At 37.1% G+C, this 21490-nt stretch overlaps 1 protein-coding gene across 4 annotated transcripts in view; it reads right to left on the bottom strand.

Annotated features, from left to right (window-relative positions):
* The window catches only part of clocka (clock circadian regulator a), a 64120-nt gene continuing 42630 nt past the window's right edge, over positions 1–21490 (bottom strand). For 2 of the 4 annotated variants that reach the window (XM_082147562.1, XM_082147563.1), the window contains exons 8-24: positions 21347–21438; positions 21139–21228; positions 20200–20320; positions 19912–20025; positions 17840–17958; positions 17431–17513; positions 14176–14282; positions 13855–14002; positions 13614–13689; positions 11737–11881; positions 11519–11619; positions 11253–11342; positions 9265–9423; positions 8949–9188; positions 7983–8167; positions 5683–5956; positions 1–3589 (exon numbers count right to left, since the gene is read on the bottom strand). In XM_082147562.1, the coding sequence (XP_082003688.1) occupies positions 3266–3589; positions 5683–5956; positions 7983–8167; positions 8949–9188; positions 9265–9423; positions 11253–11342; positions 11519–11619; positions 11737–11881; positions 13614–13689; positions 13855–14002; positions 14176–14282; positions 17431–17513; positions 17840–17958; positions 19912–20025; positions 20200–20320; positions 21139–21228; positions 21347–21438 (2468 nt within the window). In that variant the 3' untranslated portion in view covers positions 1–3265. The remainder of the gene's footprint in view (positions 3590–5682; positions 5957–7982; positions 8168–8948; positions 9189–9264; positions 9424–11252; positions 11343–11518; positions 11620–11736; positions 11882–13613; positions 13690–13854; positions 14003–14175; positions 14283–17430; positions 17514–17839; positions 17959–19911; positions 20026–20199; positions 20321–21138; positions 21229–21346; positions 21439–21490) is intronic. The other 2 variants (XM_082147564.1, XM_082147565.1) reach the window with 2 other exon arrangements.

Below are 21490 nucleotides of genomic sequence, written 5' to 3'. Positions count from 1 at the left end.
TATATATATATATAATCCTCTTTAAAAGTTACTATAAAGCTAAGTGACAGTTACATTCAATCAATAATCTCGCCTTGGTCATTCTAGCCATGCTTTTCGGTCACAAAATGTCTGTGGCACTGAAATGTACAGCCATCCATTACGTCTACATGACCACAGAGACCATAACCAACACATTAATGACCATCATATACTATAGGAGCGACTCAAAGAGTAAATGAACAAAAGGATGAGTTTGATTACATACTGCATTATCATAGACTACTTGGGATATTCTATCGGGTGGATACTGCAAAATGAACAGCGATTGGACCAGCACTCCATGTGGGAGGCTTCAACATCCCGCACAAACTGAACATTCAGACTGGCACTTCTGATATGGAAAATATTGGAATGAAACTGTCTACTTGTACTAACCTTAAAAAGGCAATATTGCTCATTAGTGCACTAAAATGTGACGATTAGAATAATTAAAACAATAACATGGTCTTGTCTCACAAGACCAATACAACTGTAAAAATGTTGCTACCTGCTACTCTCAGCTTTTACAATATGAAATGGTCACACTTTATATTAGATGCAACTACTACTTACACACACAACAATTTTTGGTTACACTTTATTTTAAGGTGTCTTTGTTACACTGTAATTATGCATTTAAGTACTGAGTAAAATTAAGTAACTACAAAGTAAAAAATGTGTAAACTTAAAAAAGTAAGTGTTTGTGCTGCCATAAATTGTAATTTTAGTCAACTTGAAATGTGAAGTTGTGTAAGTGAGTGACAACTTGGATATTTGAGTTGACTAAACTTAAAAATGTAATGCAGTACGAAAACGTACTATTTTAAGTTGAAAACATTTTTTATTTTTTTTTGTACATACTATAGGGTTAGGGTTTGGTTTAGTTGCATGTAATTATGCATTATTTATAGTTATTACAAAAGTAACTACATGTAACATGCAGTATGTAACAATGACACTGTAAAATAAAGTGTTACCAAAATGTTTATTGTTAAAATGTACTTATTGTGTTTATGTTGTATTTTTTTTTCTGCTATTGAGGTGAGATACAGGAAAGGTTAGAGACAGGTTTGGTACTATGGTTAATTTAAAGTTTGGGTTAAGTGGTAAGGGAAGGGTCAACAGTGTAATCATAGATATAATTACAGAAATTAATTACAGCTGTAATTACATGCATGCATTTCTTTTTAAATACATACAATGTAAAACATGTAGGTACACAAATAAGTTCCTTGTTTTATATTGTTAATTAAAGAATTAGTGAATAGTAGTTAAAAACAATATAAAGTGAGACCAAAAATATGTCAATATGTTATTAAAAAAATAAAAACTATAAATTTTTTTTGGTGACAAATTAAATATATGATTATTTATTTATATAATTTTAATTTACGTTGACCCTACAGGAAAACATAACTATTTATTTTGAACATTCATGATGGCTAAGTGCTGATGACTAAGTGCTAATGTCTTATCGAACAACTTTGAGGAGACTGCAATTCTAACAATGACTGTCTTGTCAAAAAATGCATAAAATATAAATCTCAAGATCCTGAAGACACAGTTAAACAGTTTAAATATCAAATTAATCAACTTCAATCTGGCATATTTTAATTGTAATACTACTGGGGTCAATAAACAGAATCAGATTGTCAACCCTAGGCTTGTGTTCTGTGCTTTGGGCAAAGAGCTAGAAGTTGCTATATAGAGGTACTAGGGAACCTATACATTCCTGATTTTCAAGAGTGTCTATCAGTACGGAAGAAGTTTGCAAAGTCAAGTCGTTATCATTGAAATGTCATCGTTTGACGATGAGAGGAAACCCGAAAAAGGCAAGTGAAAGTACTCCTGCATTAAAGCTGTGCAAATATGTGAAAATCTCTAAATGATAAACAGGTTTGGTTGTTTATATTTATGGTTATTCAAACCTACATAGTGAATCATACCGAAAACACTGTATAACAGTGTTAACAACCATGTAAACCATTTTAAAACTAGAGGAAGCTATGGCTTAGCCTTAAGCTCATTTACCTGTATGTTTAAGATCAAACACGCTTATTTGAATATATTTTTCCCCATCATAACCCTGCTGTTTTAAGCGTCAGTTCCAGTTTAGCAGAGTACCGTAACTATCATCGTTACATAATAGCGAACGTCGTGAGGACATTTCCAGCTGTGATGATTCTACGCTAAACAGTCGAAGCCCCATTTCAATATTTTTGACTAACTGCAAGATATACTAAATCTGAAGCCTTCTCTTTACAGTATTTACAAATGTAAAACATCTCTCTAAAATATTCATATCTATATTTTTGCAATTACTATGGTGTTACTGCATAAGATGCAAAACATCTAAAGATTGCCTGTTCCTTTAACAGTTTTACTAAAAATATGAAGTTCGTTTTTTAACAAACTGTGACACAATCTGAGGATCCAGCATTGCCTGCTTGGCAGACACACATACATACGAACACGTGCGCAAGCACATACACACACTCACCCCCATCCCACTGGAAAAAGGAAGTCTGTGAAGAGATCAGCCATTATGTGTATTAAGTTTAGCTTTTTTTTTCCTTTGAATATTAGAAAAAAAAAGTATATTCAAAGCTACAAATAACAGACTACGCTTTTCATCTCATGCATCATATAAAATATTAGTTTCTCTTTCCTTTTGTCCATATATTTACACATTATTTTACAGGTGAACTGTACAATAAAAGTGGAATCCACACGACATTCTTAAAAATATTTTCTGACCCATAATTACTTCGACAAGTAAAATGAGGAGGAAAGAGGGAGAGAAAGAGAGAGGTGCTGTTTGTCCTGTGGGACTTCTTCGAAGTCTCGAAGCACTCGTTCTGCATAAATTAAACCTGTGAAAGAGGGATGACGGCACACACTGGGCATACGAGACGAAGGGGATGTGATGGTGACAGCTTGCGGAAAACCAGGCGCCGCTGCTCCCTTTGCCAGCCAGCAGATAAGTTCGGCGTTCGTGGTCGGACCTCTCCCAGAATTCAGTGCAAGCAGCCGTTGATCAACTGCCTATAGGTGGAATGGGGCGTGGGGTGAAAAAACGACGCCCAATTAGGTCTGGCCCTTCACCTATAAGCAGTGGAAGGGTATCTGAGAGGGTACAGTACAAATACTGTTATTTTTTTAGCTTCAAACACCCCCCTCAGAAGCCCCCCAGCATGCAAGACTGCTCAGTGGAGATTTGGTTGTGTCCCTGACGTGCGGTCAGCTACTGAGGTGGCGCATTGGAGCGGTCCGTCATGCTGTCTGAGCGATGAGCTGCCAGTTGCTGCTGTAGCTGCTGCTGCTGCTGCTGCTGCTGTTGCTGTTGCAGCTGTTGCTGCTGTTGTTGTTGCAGCTGCTGCTGCTGTTGTTGATGTTGTTGCTGCAGCTGCTGCTGTTGTTGTTGATGCTGCTGCTGCAGCTGTTGCTGCTGCTGTTGCAGTTGCTGCTGTTGTTGTGTTGCAGCTGCAAAGGTGCCTTGCTGCTGCAGAGGAAACGCTGCCTGAAGGATCAGCTGGGTAGACTGGTTGCCATGTAAAAGCCGAGGGGCCTGCAGGAGGAAATGCACAACATAAATATACATGTGGTAGCGATATTCAAATCCTGCTGATAACACGATAAGACAGAACAACCCGTTCTCAGATTCGGGGCAATGTGTCATACTTTTGCACAAGCCCCTCCCACGACTGTTGACTGACACTGCAGTTTTAGCGTAGAAATGAACACCGCTACTGAGAGTTTCTGTTTTGATATTCATTCTGTGAGATGAGATTGTCCTGACGGAGCGCAAGCTCGTGAGGCTCCGCCCTCTGCGCCGAGAGCTGCAGCTCATTTGCATTTAAAGGGATTCAAACTAAAACGGCTTATTTTTCTCAGCCCCAAAAAGTGACAATTTAAACATGTTGTAAAAAATGATCTGTTGGGTATTTTGAGTTAAAACTTCACATACACACTCTGGGGACATCAGAGACTTATTTTACATCTTGTGAAAAGGGACATAATAGGTGCCCTTTAAGGAATAGCTCTCTCAAAAATGTTCATCTCTTTTAAAAATAATATTTTAAACATTTTTGGAATAAATAGGCAGACTGACTTATTCTTTCATTCAATTTTTAAGCTTCAAATCAAGATACAAAAGCACTATAAAAGTAGTCTGCTGAACTTGTTTGCTGTATTCAAAGTCTTCTAGAGCCATATATGTGTGGAACAGACAGAGATTTAGGTTATTATTCACAAAAAATATTGTCAGCCACCCAAGCTCTCCATTTTCATCAAAGTTCAAGTCGATATGAAACAAAATTGTGCCCGGGGTTTACTTCACTATCGTGATATACATACACGTGACGGCTATTGAACGTGAAAAAAGAAAATTAGGACGGGACTTGATATTGTCCATTTGGAATTGATATGTTTGTCAATCTGGAATTGATCCTTGAAGTGATCCAGAAACTAAATGGACGATTGCCGGTGATCAGAGAAGAGATGACATAGCGAGGGGGACATAATTTTTTTTTTTACTCTTTCCCTGTCATTGATAGAATTTCCTATCATTAATGACACAATGATTTCCTGCCATTGATAGAATTTTCCATCATTTATGACACAACGCTTCCTTGCCACAGACAGATTTTTCCAGCAATCCATGTTTTCACTGTTATAAGGTAGGGGTGCTATTACGCATCTACCTAACATTACTAAATGAAATATCGAACCCACAAAGAGGTATAGGACTGTGAAGCTTTGGGGGTGTTGATGGACGTGATCTGTTCAATATGTTTTAATCATCATTCTGAATCCGATCCAGACATAGTCTTTGACAAAAACGTTATTTTCTCAGCTTTTTATTCAAAATGTTGCTTTTTTTATGAAACTTACCCACATTCAAATGTTGATAAAAAAGAATGTATTAAGTTATTTGATGTTTTTTGTTGTTTTGTAAAATCAGAGTCTCTGTTCTTCATTTGATATATTGTATGTTCAGATATTCATACAACAAAACATTATGAGGGCCATGAAATTTGTGAAAATGATCAATAATGCTGGAGCTGGCTGGCAACTTTTTAAAGAAGAGTTAATTAAAGATTACAGAGGCATATATATATTTTTTTTTTTTTTAAGAATGATGTTCTCTGACAAATCATTCATCATTAACACTGCAACATTCAATAGAAAAAATAAGGAGAGTGTATTTTGATTACATGGTGATTGGTGATTAATAAAAAAGGTAGTATTGTCTGATTTGTGAAAGAATCTTTCACACCGCTTTTGTGAACCACATTATTAGGTTCCTTTAAAAGATCTGACTCCAAAGAATGATTATTTCACAAATCAGACAACACTACTCTCTTGAATGAATAGGAATGTGTCATGTGATCCACTTTTGATTGTTTTTACAATGCTTTCGCATCACAGTCCTCATTCATCGCAACTGTCTGGAAAAAACAACCAACACATTCTTCCAAATTTCACTTTTTGTGAAGTGAGGGTGAGTAACTGATGACAGTAAATTATTTACATTTATGGCTGAACTATATCAGTAAGCTGTACTCGGTAAACAGTCAGTTTAATCAGTAAGCTGACCAAACATATGCTACAGTGAAGGAGTCATCGATGCTAAGAGGTTCTCAGTTCTCTGCTTGGTACCTGTAGGAATTGTGTTTGCTGCTGGGCGAGCTGAGCCTGGGCCTGTCCTTGCTGTTGGGCTGTTCCTGTAGCCGTCTGTGACTGCGTCTGAGCCTGCTGCTCCGGCGTCTGTGCAGGTGGCTGCTGGGTGATGCTGATTGTTTGAGGCTGGCCCTGCTGCGGGGCAAAGGCAGTCACCACCTGCCCCATGAACATGGTGGTAGGCACCATAACTGCACCACATGCCATTGGGCCAGTTACTAGCTTAGTGAGGAGCTGTTGGGCAGCAGGGAACCTGTGTGAGGCAGGAGGACAGGATTTTAGTTATAAGTTTCTTTTCAAATGTTGGGACCAGTTTTACTGCGACATGGTTGGGGGTCCCCTAGAATGTTTTATTGTTCAACAAAAATTACCCAGTAGGTTTCCATAGCCTCCAAAGGAGAAAAATACACATACACACACACACACACACACACACACATACACACTCTTGTACAGTCTTTATGAGGACATTCATTGACACAATGCAATCTCTAGCCGCTTACCCTAACCTTACCCATCACAACTAAGTGCCTAACCCGACCCCTGACCCTAAACCGACCCTTAACCTAATTATAACCTTATCCCTAAAACCAAGTCTTGACCCTCAAACGGGCCTTTGAAGGGCTCTCAGAAAGTGAGGACCGGCCAAAATGTCCTCACTTTACTCTCTTTGTCCTCACTCCAATGGTCTAAAACTCAAACTGGTCCTCACAAAGATAGTTGTACAAGTACACACACACACACACACACACACACACACACACACACACACACACACACACACACACACACACACACACACACACACACACACACACACACACACAGGGCTTGACATTAACACCAGACAACCTGCCAAATGCGGGTGGATTTCAGCAGTGTCATGTAACGCAGTCACTCCTACTAGCCTCTTTGGCAGGTTGAATTTTATATATAATATGCACATTTTTCAATTGTAGTCTTTTAAAAAGGTATCTGAAAGAATAAACTACTGTTGTCAAAAATATAGATTTTTGGATGTATATTGATACTGAAATATCTGAAATGCTTCCAATACTCATTTCCGCAGAATAGGTACACGATACCAGCTGTGCTTTCTCACTCTCTCATGATCTCTCTAACAGCGAGTTGACACAAACCCGCCTCCCCTAAAACACTTGTTTCATTAGCTCCAGATGAACATTGTTGGTGTTACAGGGCCTGAATTTGTGTATTGCGCATAATTGTACTCATTCCCGAAACACCCAAAGTGCATGCACATAAAGCTTCCTCTCAGTACTAAATTGAGTTATTTTTCACTGCTTATTGACCTTAAACGGTCAAATACACACAAAATAATGTCAAAATGCCGGTGTTTGCGAGTATTCATGTGAACAGCCAGTTATGTTTTAAGTGAATGTAAAGTTGAGAAAGAAAATGCATGTGTAAAAGTATAATGGATGCGTGTGTCAGGTCTTAAAGTGACAGCAGCCTAATATACCCGTTTCCAAATTATGAGATAATATAAAAAATATCTATATGGCAGTTTTTCCCCATGGTATCGGTCAAAATTGTGGCCAGTCAGGAAAAAAGTTAAATGTCATATGTAAGGGTTAATGCCCGACGAGGTGTCCATTATCAGGTATTAATGGACGATGGCGAGGCGTGAACCGTCCGACGCGCAGCGGAGGTCCATTGTCCATTAATACCTGACAATGGACACCTCGAAGGGCATTAACCCGCTTATACCATGGTCACTTACGAAAGAAAGAAATATTTAATCAATTAATAATACTTTAATGTGTTTTAGAGTAAAAATCGTGAGGGTTTTTATTTATTAAGACGAGCGCACTATTTAATATCTCCCGTATACAGGCGTTGCCAAGCAACGTGGCCACAGCGACCCGACCGCAGCGATGCGAAACTTTGTTTCAAAGAGTCAAAACTCACAGATAGTTTCCTAAATCGTTTTTATTAGGCCTACAGCAAATATTGTCAACCATTCACTCACGTGTTGAAAGGAAAGCAAGCAAGACAGAAAGACAGGCAATGGCAGCAGGCCTATGCCAGACGTAACTTACACACTATAAGGACGCCTTTCCTAGGTGTACATTATCACTTTTTAACGGACACCCTGCAGCCAATCAGAATCGAGTATTCACCCAGACCATGGTATAAATGTATATATACTCTTTTAAGTTAGTCTAGTATTCTAATGTGCAAATTTAACCGTATATGTGCGCTTCATGTTTATGATGAGTCAAAGTGTCAGTGTGTGTTTGTAATAGTGCTACATGTACCGTATCTGCCGGTCTTGTGAGAAGGTGGCGACCGCGGCTCCGCTCGGGCTGCTGTTCTGGGCCAGGCTTGTGGCGATCTGCACAACATTGGCCTGCGTCGGCTGAGAGATCATCATGGTATTATACAGAGATGCCGGCAGTGCTCCCTGAGGAGACTGCAACGTGTGAGACGACCTCTGAGACTGCTAAGAAAAGACAGAGATAGAAAGACTTGATATTAGATTATAGTAGGATGTACACACAATCTAATACTATATTATACATTTACTTTCGTATTTGATAGAGGGATGTTTTATCTGAACATACCACAGACTTTGTTTACAGATCAGTCTTTGATATTTTGGGATTTAAAATGTAAAAAATTATATTATTTTTTTGATTAACTGTTTAATTATAGTTTAAGTTTTAATAAATGTATGTGCTTTTGTCATTTTTATCAGTAAACATAAATATTTACTATTTAGGTTTAATTTAGTTTTAGTGCAGTTTTAGCTTTTATTTATTTAGGGTAACTTTTTTCAGTTATTTGCCAAGACAACATTTCTAATACACATATAATATTTATATATTTTATCACAGTTTTATCAATGAACAGAAAATAAAAGATTTGTTTTTGTAAAATAATAATAACCTTGTAATGCAGCACTGAAATAAATTTTTCTGTCATTAAGTACTGTGATGGTCATCTCCATTGAAACTTCATATGTGCATTTAAATATGCTGAACATAGAATTTAATATAAACTTAGATAGAAACATATTATGACTTGCGTTACCTAAAGGATTCAATTATGGTAAAATTAAAACCAAAATTTTGTTGAAAAACATTGTTTTCATGAGTGCATATGCATGATCTTAAAATTTTACGAGTAAATATGAATGTCTAGTACAATTTTTTTTGTACTCTGACAGTTTCACTTTTCTATGAAAAATGGTCAAAGCTTACAGTACTATTCTTCTCTATCACCTGAGTTAGGGTGGAGCTCTGATCTCTGAGAAGGTTCTGTTGCTGTGGCAGAGCCTGCTGAGGATGCTGTGTGACAGTGTGTTGTGTCCCCGTGTGTGTGGATTGCAGGCCGCTTTGTAGGGTCCCCGCCGGCACCACCGCCCCCTGCATGGACAGAGCGCCCCCTGGCTGCACGGACGATCCCTGCGTCAGCTGTACTGAGCCGAGGTTGAGGCTGCCGCCTCCTGGCTGTAGGAACATCTACACACCCAAACACAAGGGTGTCAATTTGTAGCAGAGAGTGCACATTTAAACAAACGCTAGGAGACGCTCTCACCTGTAAGCCCTGCCCCTGAACCCTTTGCAGCTCGTCCTGGATTTGCCGCAGTTCTTCTTGTTGTCTGTGGATGTTAGCCTCAATCATGCGTGTTCGCTGTTCCAGCTGCTCCTTAAGATGCTGCATTGCATCCATCTGTGTGGAAAACTGGATAACTGGCTACAAAACAATAAACAGCACCAGGTATAATCTAATAATAATTTGAATAGGCCTTAAGAGTTAACACTACCAGCACAATACAGGTCTTCAGAACTTATATATATAATAAATCTTATTTTGCCTATCATGTGATATTAATACTTTTTAAATTATATGTTTTTAAAATATATAATGTTTTAAAAAGATGTATCATATGCTCATCAAGGCTGTTTATTTGATAAAAAATACAGAAAAAAAGTTATATTGTGAAATATGATTACAATTTACAATAACTCTTTTCTGAATTTTCAAAACAGTTGTGCTGCTTAATATTTTTGTGGAAACCGTGATGCGTATTTTTTCAAGATTCTTTGATAAATAGAAAGTTCAAAAGAAGAGCATTTATTTGAAGCAGAAATCTTTTGTAGCATTATAAATGTATTTACTGTCGCATATGATTAATTGAATGCATCCTTGCTGAATACAAATATTTCTTTAAAAAAAAAATGGTAGAGTATATTTACACTTGGTAAATGTAAATTGTAGATGATTTATGGTGATTACCACTAGGGTTGGGTGTTTTAGCATTACAATTACAATTCTGATTCTGCTTATCAATTCTGATTCTTATCGATTTCTAGTTTTGATTCCAATATGGTAAAAAATTAAAAAAGAAGTCAAACATTTAGATATCAAATAAAACATTTAATCTGTCTTTATGCAAAACGTTCTGTTGCAGCTGAATACCATGAACAAAAAAATAAATAAATCAACAGCTGAAAGAACAAGTAATGAACTAGACTAACTAATAAACTAACTAATATAAATTTAAAACAGTATTAAAGACAAGTATACAGTCAGTAATACAATAAGAATAAATAAGCAAATTAGCAATAGCACAAATAAATACAACTGAAAGTTCAGAAATTGAAATCAAATGTAAAATAACACTGCATGGTTTTCTTTTTATAAATAAAATAGATTAATCCTTAATCTTACAAAGATTATTCAGTCAAGATCAGTAATTGATTTTTTTTCTTTTGTTCTTTAATTAACATTAATGACACAGATGGCAGCAAGTTGATTAGGCTACTGTCACTTTAAGATCGAATGCATGGATCCAATATACTGTTACACATGCATTTTCCCCATCGACTGTTTAAGTTCACTTAAAACATAACCGTCTGTGTTTACAAGGCTATTTTGACATCATTTTGAGTGTATTTGTCCGTTCAAGCGCAAGAGGATGCGAAAGAGAACTCAATTCAGTATTTGTGAATTGTGCACTAAATGAGAGGTGGCTTTTTGTGCACAGGCTCTGGATGTGTCCAGCACGGAAAACAGCGTGCGAGTGCCAAATTGAGTTCTCGTTCGCGTCTTCTTGCACTTGAATGGTTTAAAACCACATTAAAATGCGCAGATAGTAACTGATAAGCTGAATCGAAATTTTTGTTTTATAACAATTATCTGATTCCAGAACTGGAATCGATTTTCAATTCCCAACCCTAACCACCACTGACATTAGTATGCAAACTATAAACTTTAATACTGTGATTATTTATCATTATTTACCATTGTTTATTGTGGAAATGTGGTGAAAAGACTGCTTGAGTAGCTGTTTCTTTCATTCAAATGACAACTGCTTAGTCAGACCCTTTCTCTGGGTCAGTGGACGACCAAAGAATAATGTACACCTCATTGATTACATGTGTCAAAGGTTCATTAGATATGTACATACATCGACCACCGCACTCGCTCTAGTGACACCAGGAAGTGAAAGACCCATATCAGTCGAACACTGATTTGCAAGAGTGATACTAGTGAATGCAGTAATGTGGATGTTGAATTACCTGCACAGTGGGCTGAAGTGGTTGAGGCTGCTGAGGCTGAGACACAAGAGATGTTGCCATTGTCTGTCCTGTGTTCTGAGAACTCATCGACTGAAGAGGGACGACACACAAGGTCAAAACTCCCACATACATAAGAGGTGACAATTTCATTTTATTTTCTATTTTTCTTTTTACTTTTTAATCCAAATGTTTTGTTTATTTCCATGTTAAAATGGGTTTTGTGTGTCGGCTCCACTGTATTTTTGATGATGATGACATGTACCAACCTGACTGCTAATGGAGGACCTCCGCTGTGATGTCATCTCAATGGCAGACACTGATTGGCGGGGCGGTGTGCTATGGTCTGTCTGCAGCTTTGTCTGTGTGGCTACAGACACACAAACATACATGGGCCAGTCACACTACTGAAATATGTGTAAACATCTCAACATGCAGTGGCTGTGTTGCTTACCAACACTGTCTCTCTTTGGTATGGAATACGTACATGTGGGGTCCGAGACGGCGGTGTGTGAGGAGGACTTTCGGGAGCTCCGTGATGAGGCAGAGGGTGTGCGGCTGCGATCGAATCGCTCTAGTGCCTCCTTCAGACTGGAGGTGTTTAATTGGGACTCAGAGCCGGAGTCTTGAGACTGAGCAGAGTGAAACGGAGTGAGGTTAAAGGATAGTTCTGGGTTCAACAGTTAAGATCTATCAACAACATTTGTGCAATAATGTTGCTTACCACAGAAAATAAAAACATCCCTTAAAAATAAAAAGGGTAATGAAATGTTTTATTAATATATTAATAAAAAATATATATACACACACAGACATACACATGAATATAAATATTATATATAATATATATATGTGTTGTGTGTGTGTGTGTGTGTGTGTGTGTGTGTGTGTGTGTGTGTGTGTGTGTGTGTGTGTGTGTGTGTGTGTGTGTGTGTGTGTGTGGGTGTAAATAAACGTTATGCTATTTTACATATTTGCATGTTAAAATTGAATAGATAATAAATAAAATATGTAAATATGAATAAATGTATTTAATTTATGTAAGAAAATATGTATTAAAATGTTAAATATAATAATACATTAATATATCAACCCCCGTTTCACAGACAAGTCTTAAAGCCTATTCCCACACTAAAATGCATGTTTGAGCTGTTTTAACTGAAAGGAACTTGCTTTGGAATATCTTAAAATATGTCAGTGCCATTGTTTTGTCTCTAGATGCACACCAGCAATGTTTTTTTCTAAGGCACATTCATAAAAGCCACTTGAATGCCCGAATTGAACTAAGGCCTAATCCTGGCTTAATCTAAGCCCTGTCTGTGAAACCAGGCCCAAATGAAATATATAAATGTAAATGTGTATAATATATTTACTTATTAATATTATTTTTCATATTTGTCTGTTATATTTTGTGGATGAATGGGAATTCAGAATTGAATAAATAATAAAACAGGAACAAAATAAATGTCTTATAGACCAAAGACCAATGTGCAGCATCCACCCGGATGATGCGACGGCAGACATATTTGCGCCAAAACGCTCAACACACACCAGCTTATTGGTGGAGAGGAGACATTTGGCACATGGGCACATTTGTCCAGGATGCCGGGGTTACACCCCTGTTCTTTTTTCGAAAGACATCCTGGGATTTCTTTATGACCACAGAGAGTCGGGACCTCGGTTTAACATCTCAATGGAAGGACGGTGCTTTTTGACAGTATAGTGTTCCCGTCACTATACTGGGGCGTTAGGACCATAGACTGTAAAAAAATATAGACGTAGTGTCCGTGACATCACCCGTCGGTTTCTGAAGAGTATTTTTTAAGCCCAAAGTGGGCGGAGCCGGCTGTCGCAATCTTGTTAGCGAGTCACCGCGCGACATTCCCGGGTAAACGAAAATGGGCAAAAAGGCGGGATTAGCTGAGGTGACGTGACAGCTAACAGACAGCAGACAAACGGCTAGTAGTAACAGCAGCGCCAATCCACCTGTCACTCAAGTGGCCACGCACTTAATTATGCAGAACTTTAAGGCTTTATACAATTTAAACGGATGAGTTATAAAAAGAACTCACAGTGTCATGAAGGGCAAAATTAGCTTACTAGACCAAAACCACTTTTTGCACCAGGCTGTAAACACATTTTTTTCTGCTGTAAAGTTGGGCAATTTAACATGGGGGGTATATGGGATTGACTCTCTTTTGCAGCCTGTCTCTAGCGGCAAGTCGATGAATTGCGGTTTAAGTCACTTCCGTATTGGTTTCAAGAGAAAGACAGGAAGGTCGCCGCTTGGTCAGGACCCACACAGACCACAGGGTGAGCACCCCCTACTGGCCTCACAACTGAACTGAACTGAAAGTGTCTCACCTTGTCTGCTGAGATCTCAGGAGGCGATTCCTCAATGCCCAACTCCCTGCGCTGTTCAGCCCTCACTTCAGCATAACTAAGACAAAAAATAAATAAAACTAAGAAACAGTAGCACCATGTTCTGCTTTACGCTTTATAGTGCTGTGCCTGGTTAGGATTCAGTGTAAAACCACAAAATGACAGTTGTTCCTTTCTTGTTAGTAGTTATCCAATCAAACTTTACATGTTCTGATAGTCTCACCTGACCACAGTGTGCGTGCAGACGATGAACTCCGGCCGCGAGTTCCACTGGTGGTAGGTGATATAGTAGTGAGTCTGAAGCCAGATCCACTGCTGACCTTTAGTCAGAAAACGGTAATAGCACGACTTGCCCTTACCATACTGCATCACTGCAGATAGAGAGAGAGAGTGTGTGAGTGAGAGAGAGTGTGTGAGAGAGAGAGATCATATGTATTATTGTTACAAAGTCAGAACTCAAGACAATGTCATTCAAACATAATTTTCAAACTTTAGAAGTAGGGAGACACAGGTACACACAAAAACAAACAGTAGTTCAACTCACAGTGTTCATGGCACTTGGCCAGAGTCTCCAGGTCATCCACGTGATAGTAGTCGTACCCTGAAGTACCCAGAACCTCAAAGGGAAGGTAACCTATGATGGGAGGAGCCCTGCAAAACATAACACAAACAACTTCACATCATCCGCATGCATGTATTCAGTAGGGTCAAAAACATGTTCATTGAAAAAGAAAAAGATTTCAGTCATGAAAAAGATTTCAAATAGTCAAGAAACTATATAAAAAACATAATTCTATAACCTAACTGCTTGTTGAATAATATGAAACTGTGTGACTCTTTTGTGTTTTGCCCATTTCAACAACACAGAAAAAAATACTTCAAAATTATTAGAATTTGTCAAGTGCCTGAAAAAAACCCTTGTGCACTTCATCCGGTATACCACTTCTATGACATTTAATTTTTTTTATAACATTTTTTTTCAGGTTAAACATTAGTGCAAAGTATAACAAAATAAGTTTAATTAATACCCTTGTTAATGAATACCCTGGAACCATTTATTTCTTGTCATTGGTGATATCAATGTTAAAAACTTTATTGTAAAATAATTTTCGAGGTCAAAGCTCAGACTTCAAAGAAGCTGCACATGGTCATTTTCCCAGTTAAAAAAAAGTTAATAAAGTTATTAATTTACATTTAAATATATTTGTGTTCATATAGTTCATGTAAATGTGTCATTGTGAATGATTAACATTGAAAGTTTTAAATATTATAATTTATTGATTTTAATCTGATTACTCATCTTTTATTCACCGGTATTTGTTTTGAGATTATACTGACACCCCATCTTAAAAATAAATAAATATATTATCAGTGTCTTCTTTTATGAAATAAAATAAAACAATAAAAAAAGCACAAATGCCAAGTTGTACTTTTTGACTAGAAATGTCAAGATATTTTAGAGGCGAAAACTAAACTGAACTGAAAACAAAACTGGGAACAGATTTTTAGGCATTCCTTGAGTCACATGCAAATGTTTTGGGATAAAAAGATCTGAAGCATCAATAGCCCCTGCTAAACAACCGATTATGTGGAAAATCTTATTCAATCGCTTTAATATCTAGCATCTGTGCCGAATAAACTGAATCCTTGATTTGAACTACATATAGAGTAGCAGCAGCGCCAGCAGCTATTTTTCCAAAACGACTCGACTAAATTCAGTATAAACCTTTCCAAGCATAACAGTATTAGATTTTATAGAGAAAATTATGTTCATGCTATTCCAGATGTACAAGCCTTTGAGCCTGTGGGATGAATGTGAGCTATTGATAATTCTGAGATATACTGTGCGCTAACAAAATGTAAGCATGTACAATAAACATCTTAAAGGAAGCATCAAGGCCTGGGTATACTTGGTTTTACACGTTCCGCTCCATCTCCAGTATACTCCATGGCCGTGAGCACGGAAAGACACGTTCGGCGCGTGCGCACTATCTAGTGGACTTTGCTGTCTAGTGAACGCTGTTGTATGCGCACCGTCTGCATAGACACAAAAATTAGGCTGCACGTGGACAGTGATTTATTTATAAAGACTTATTTATAAACATATTTTGTACACACAATTTGTATAATTTAGAGCTTGGCATTACTAGAAAAATGTATATTCATTATAAAAATGCCCATGGAGTTTTATGATTTTATTAATTTACGTTACACTTACATTAATAAAAAAAATAATAAAAAAAATTAGGCTACCTTAAATGGGCTACCTCTTTTTTGAAGGTTTTCCAAAATAGTGTGAATCTTGGTTTTTCAAAGGAAACAAACAGTTGTTGCGAGGGTGAATTTAAAAAATCATATATACTTTAGTCTCTCTGAATACTCTATTCTGATTGGCTGGAAGGTGTACAATAAAACCATTTAATACACGGGTAGTTCAAAGTTAGTTTTAGCACCGTTCTATAACATTAATGCGCTGTTTTCATTGAAACACACGCACGCAAACGTCACTCGGAGATGATGCTGCGCCTCACACACAGACATTCAGAAGCACAGAAACTGCCCTGCGACCTTTATTAATAAGTTAGCTTCGCTACCGAATGAGGGGGTACCATTGCTGGTTTTGAAGTAATTAAACTCACAGCTTCGTTGTTAATAGAGGGAGACTCTAAACAGATGAAGGTATCTTTCTCTCTCTCTCTGTAATTAATTCAAATAAATTCATTTACTCAAATAAAAGTAATTGTACACAGTACTTTACTTTAGTCTTATTCAAAGCAGGCAGAATGCTAGATCTAAAGAGCAGTAACTGACTAACCATAATTTTTACCCTTCCGGTCAACTATTATGCAGCAAATATCAATAACATCTTTAAGTTGTCATTGCTGGCAAATGACCATGGTATAAGCAGGATAATTCATGGCTCAGTGCTTCGAGTCGGGTGGTTCTTTGCCTAAACGTAGTGCATTCAAATCGGTTAAAGCCGTAGATTATGCCTTACTTGATTCTTAGTTGTTTGGCCATATTTTAATGCTTGGTTTGTCTTGTTTTAAATCATTTTAAGTCATCTTGAGGCCCTTTTGAAAGTTTGCCGAGGCCCCCTTATTGAGAACCACTGCACTAAGTTTACGCCTGGCATTAAGATCTATATTACAGTGTCAATGTTAATCTGTCACCAACTCAACTGTCAATCAACCATTGTGCTAAAAAAAAGAGGTTTGAAACGTTGATGGTTACACACAGCTTGGAAACAAAACACAAAACCTTTAAGACACACACCTTTAAGGCACGCACGTGTTAAGATCAGTCACATGATTTGCTTCTTTCTCCTTTCTTTCTCACTTTCTTTTTTATTTCCTTTCTTACTTCCATCTTTTTCCATCTTTCCTGTAATTTTCTTCCCTTCTTTGTTTAATTTCATCCTTTAGTTCTTTCTTTTTCTATCTATCTATCTATCTATCTATCTATCTATCTATCTATCTATCTATCTATCTATCTATCTATCTATCTATCTATCTATCTATCTATCTATCTGTCTGTCTTTCAAAAACTAGTAACACACTGACATAGTTAGTTATTTAGTCATGAAATCATAGACCCTGTCCTCGTCTGACCTCTAGTGATCAAATCACCTGAGACAGATCTTAACATCCGGTGTTGTTCCACTTAAGCAAGGCCTAAGTGGAACAACAAACTAGCAGAGGTACTCTTTAGTTTTACTGGAGGGGGAAGGTGATGCGTGCTCTTGACAATGAGCTCATAGCAACACAAAACCAGTCGTGAGAACAGATGAGGTTTGTACCTGTGGTCCAAGAAGAGGAATTTCCACTCTAAACTGTGTCTGGAGGTGAATTCCTCATTGGGCTCCTCTACAGTACACATTTCCTGTCGAAACAGAGATTATAAACAGGACCATTCGAACTTATGAGCACGTCTAGCAGACAAAAAAAACGAGAACAGAAACCAAGTGACCTACTTCTCACACTGAGTGTTTTGTATGCTGGTCATTTATCAGTGTCTTCACAAACAAAGCTAATACTTGCACAAACATGTACAGTGTCTATCATCAACACACCCCCACACGTATTCATCTTTTGTCATGATGAACATGTACACAGCAGATCTCACTGAGGTTGTCACTGTCTGTCAGGCAAATGTTAGAAGTCACAGGACCAATGAGAAGGTGCCAAGTCGGCTTTTGCTCAACCCACCTTGATAAACTGAGGTTTGGCTAACCTCACAGTTGCTATGAAACACACTCTGTCTTCAAAAGCGGGCCTCAGCGATCGCTGGATCACTCCCTCAAAGCCGTTACGTGTTGAGTTAGGCACTAAAGACAAAAAGACAAGCGAATCTTTATAAAAGGAAGTTTTTTAAGAGAGAAATAATGAACAGTAAGCTTATTTTCTTCAGTCTACCACTAGGGGGCAGCAAACTGTGAGGAAACGTCAAACACTTTTTGTATTTAAAACAGCAAGCTCCTGCAGTGTTCATTTTAACACGTAGTTAATGTTTTTTGATGAAAATGTCTGTTAAATTTAGTCAATATTATATTATTATCATATATCATATTCATTCATTTTACTCTCACTGAAATGGGAAATGTGCGTTTCCATGTTTTATGGGGACTTTCCATAGTCATAATAATTTTTATACTACACAAACTGTATATTCTATCCCCTTACACTAACTCTACCCCTAAACCTACTCATCACACAAAATTTTCTGCATTTTTACATTTTCACATTTATAACATTTATAAGCTGTTTTCCAAAAAATTTCCCCACAAGGGCAAGGATTTTGGATATTGGCATTTTTGTGGGAACATTTTGTTCTAGTAAAAATCTAAGGTTTACCAGGCCACACACACACACACACACACACACACACACACACACACACACACACACACACACACACACACACACACATACAGTATACAAAACTGTCATGGTATCTCTCTGAGAAGTTACCAATCAAATGTGGGGGCAGTAAGATTTAAGAAGATAATATTTAAAGAAATACTTATTTTTTTCAGCAAGACATCTAAAAATGTTACAAAAATTATGCTAATAATTTTAACATAAAATAAAAATAAAAAGAATCAGTCTCTTCAAAATATTAATCAGCACAACGTTTTCATCATTGATAATCAGAAATGTTTCTTGATCACCAAATCAGTAAATTAGAACCATTTCTGAAGGATAATAATTCATAAAAAATATTTCAGCAAAAATAACACGTTAAACTGTGACACATAAGTTTTTCCATGATTTAAAACATTTATAAACATTTATTAATGTGTCAAGCATTAAGCATATAACGTATTTCTTAACATAAAATATAACATGAAAATTGTCCTTATGAAAACCTGAACTTATGAAATAATAGCATATAATTAGAAGAATCCTAAGGTAAGATCTACTTAAAAATTTTAAGTAAAATGATTTAATTGTCATTGTGGATGTTCTTTTTGTCTTATCTTTATTGTTGCTAAAAAAAAAACTTAATTAACAAACATTTGTATCAGTAATTTAATTGAAAAAAACTGCTTCCTGTGCTTATAAATACATCTTAAAGGTGTAAAAGTTTTAATATTCCCCCATCAACCATAATTAAGTCTATGTGTAGGTTGATTCCCCTGGGGGGAAAAGTGTGAACACAGCGGCGCTGTGGGGAAACAACTCTCTTGTTTGATCATCCTAACCCATATTGGCTCGACCAATGGTGTGAGTTTAGGACGAGGCTATCTGTTTTCAAGAACAACAACATATATGTATATATATATATATATATATATATATATATATATATATATATATATATATATATATATATATATATATATATATATAAATATATATATATATATATAAATAAATATACAAATAAATATACAAATAAATAAATACATATATATAAATATATAAATAAATAAATATATATATATAAATAAATAAAAATAAATATATAAATAAATAATTATTATTATATATATATACACACACACACTTATTTTTTTTAAATTATGTTTACTGACACAAGTCAAATTACACACTTCACTTCTAGCCACAAATGGTAAACTTTCCATCTTAAAATCTGGGTCAGAAGCCTGTTTCTCTGGCACACTGGCTTTACACAACACTTCCTATTGAAATAATGATCCTTGCTCCATCTTCTTTCATAAGAAGCACAAGCAATCAAGCACTTGGCTGGGTAATTCAATAAATGGATCCATATGAAAGACTCGGCTGATGCCGCGGGTGCTCGTTCTGACACTCACCAGTGTTGAGGGACTTAAAGTTTCCGATGAACTTGACATACTCATAAACGGGCGGCTCTTTCGGGTCGATCGTGCCCCGGAGCATGTGACAACAGAACTCTAACTGGTTCTTTGCTGCAGGGAAGCAAACAAAACAAAACAAAACAAGAAAACAGCATTAATGAGCTAGTCTAGTCTCAGAAATAAGACAATAACAGAGAGAAAGAGAGAACAGAGGAAACAGAATGAGAATGAAACCAATGATTTGGTCATGAGGAGATGATAAACATGTATGAGAGTGATTCTTACTCTTTAGGTAGTCTGGGGTGAGGGTCTCTCCTTCCAGCATGTGTGTGGACAGGGCTTTATACACCTCTGAATGCTCACCAAGTGGGAGGAAATTCAACAGATTCTGATCCACAAGATCAGACTGAAAAAACAACAACAGACTTTGTCAGTATCTCTCATACTTGCACAGTAAAGCTGCATTCACGTGGACAGTGTTTAAATTGCTGGAGGTTGCAGAGTTATTTTTTCTAGCAAACATTCTGTATCAACCATTGTATTCATAACTGATCAGGTGACGGACAATTGCAAAACCTTTAGTGCTCGCTGCATTGTGCCACTGCTCATTTGCTCATTTGCACTGCTCATTTGCATTTAATGTTACAAAAAATTCTATTTCAAATAAATGCTGTTCTTTTGAACTTTCTATTTACCAAAGAATCCTCAAAACATGTATTTACACATAAATATTCGGCAGCACAACTGTTTTCAACACTGACAATCAGAAACATTTCTTGAGCGGCGAATCAGCATATCAATACCAATGCCAATTGCTCCCATACCCCCAATCGCTCCCCGGGCACCGCAGTGAATGGCTGCCCACTGCTCCGGGTGTGTGTGTCCACGGTTTGCAGTGTGTGTGTCTTCACTACTCACTGCTCCTAATGTGTGTGCACTATCTTAGATGGGTTAAATGCAGAGGACAAAATTCCGAGTATGGGTTACCGTACTAGGCCTTCACATCTCACACACACACACACACACACACACACACACACACATTACAATGATTTCTGAAGGATCATGTTACACTGAAGACTCGAGTAACGAGGCTGAAAATCCAGCTTTGCCATCACAAGATTAAATTACATTTTTAAATATATTAAAATTGTGATAACATTTCCACAATATGACTGTTTCACAGTATTTTTGATCAGATAAATGAAGTGAGTTCATACTCACAGGTAGATGTTCTAATAAAGACGTAACGCTTTCTGAGACGTAGATTATGTTGCCGTCCGTCATGATGGCCAGAAAGAAGCCATCTAACGCCTAAAAGAATAAAGCAATGAAAAATATCCATAATACTGTCGTTTTAGCGTTTACTGAATTAATACACATGAGTAGAGGCTTTAGGCAAGTGTGTGTACCAGTAAGAGGAAGTCCTCACCTCCAGCATCAGCTGTGTGAACTCCTCATTGCTAAGGAAGGGCGGCTTCCAGTCCTGACGGATTTCACTTGACTCAGACTGCGCAGCAATTTCTGATGGTAAGACAATAAAAACAACAAGAGTTCGGTTTCAAATACAGCAGGA

The sequence above is a fragment of the Leuciscus leuciscus genome (assembly GCF_965113295.1).
Source record: "Leuciscus leuciscus genome assembly, chromosome: 19".
Classification (NCBI taxonomy): Eukaryota; Metazoa; Chordata; class Actinopteri; order Cypriniformes; family Leuciscidae; genus Leuciscus; species Leuciscus leuciscus.
This window is presented reverse-complemented; position numbering and strand designations above follow the sequence as displayed.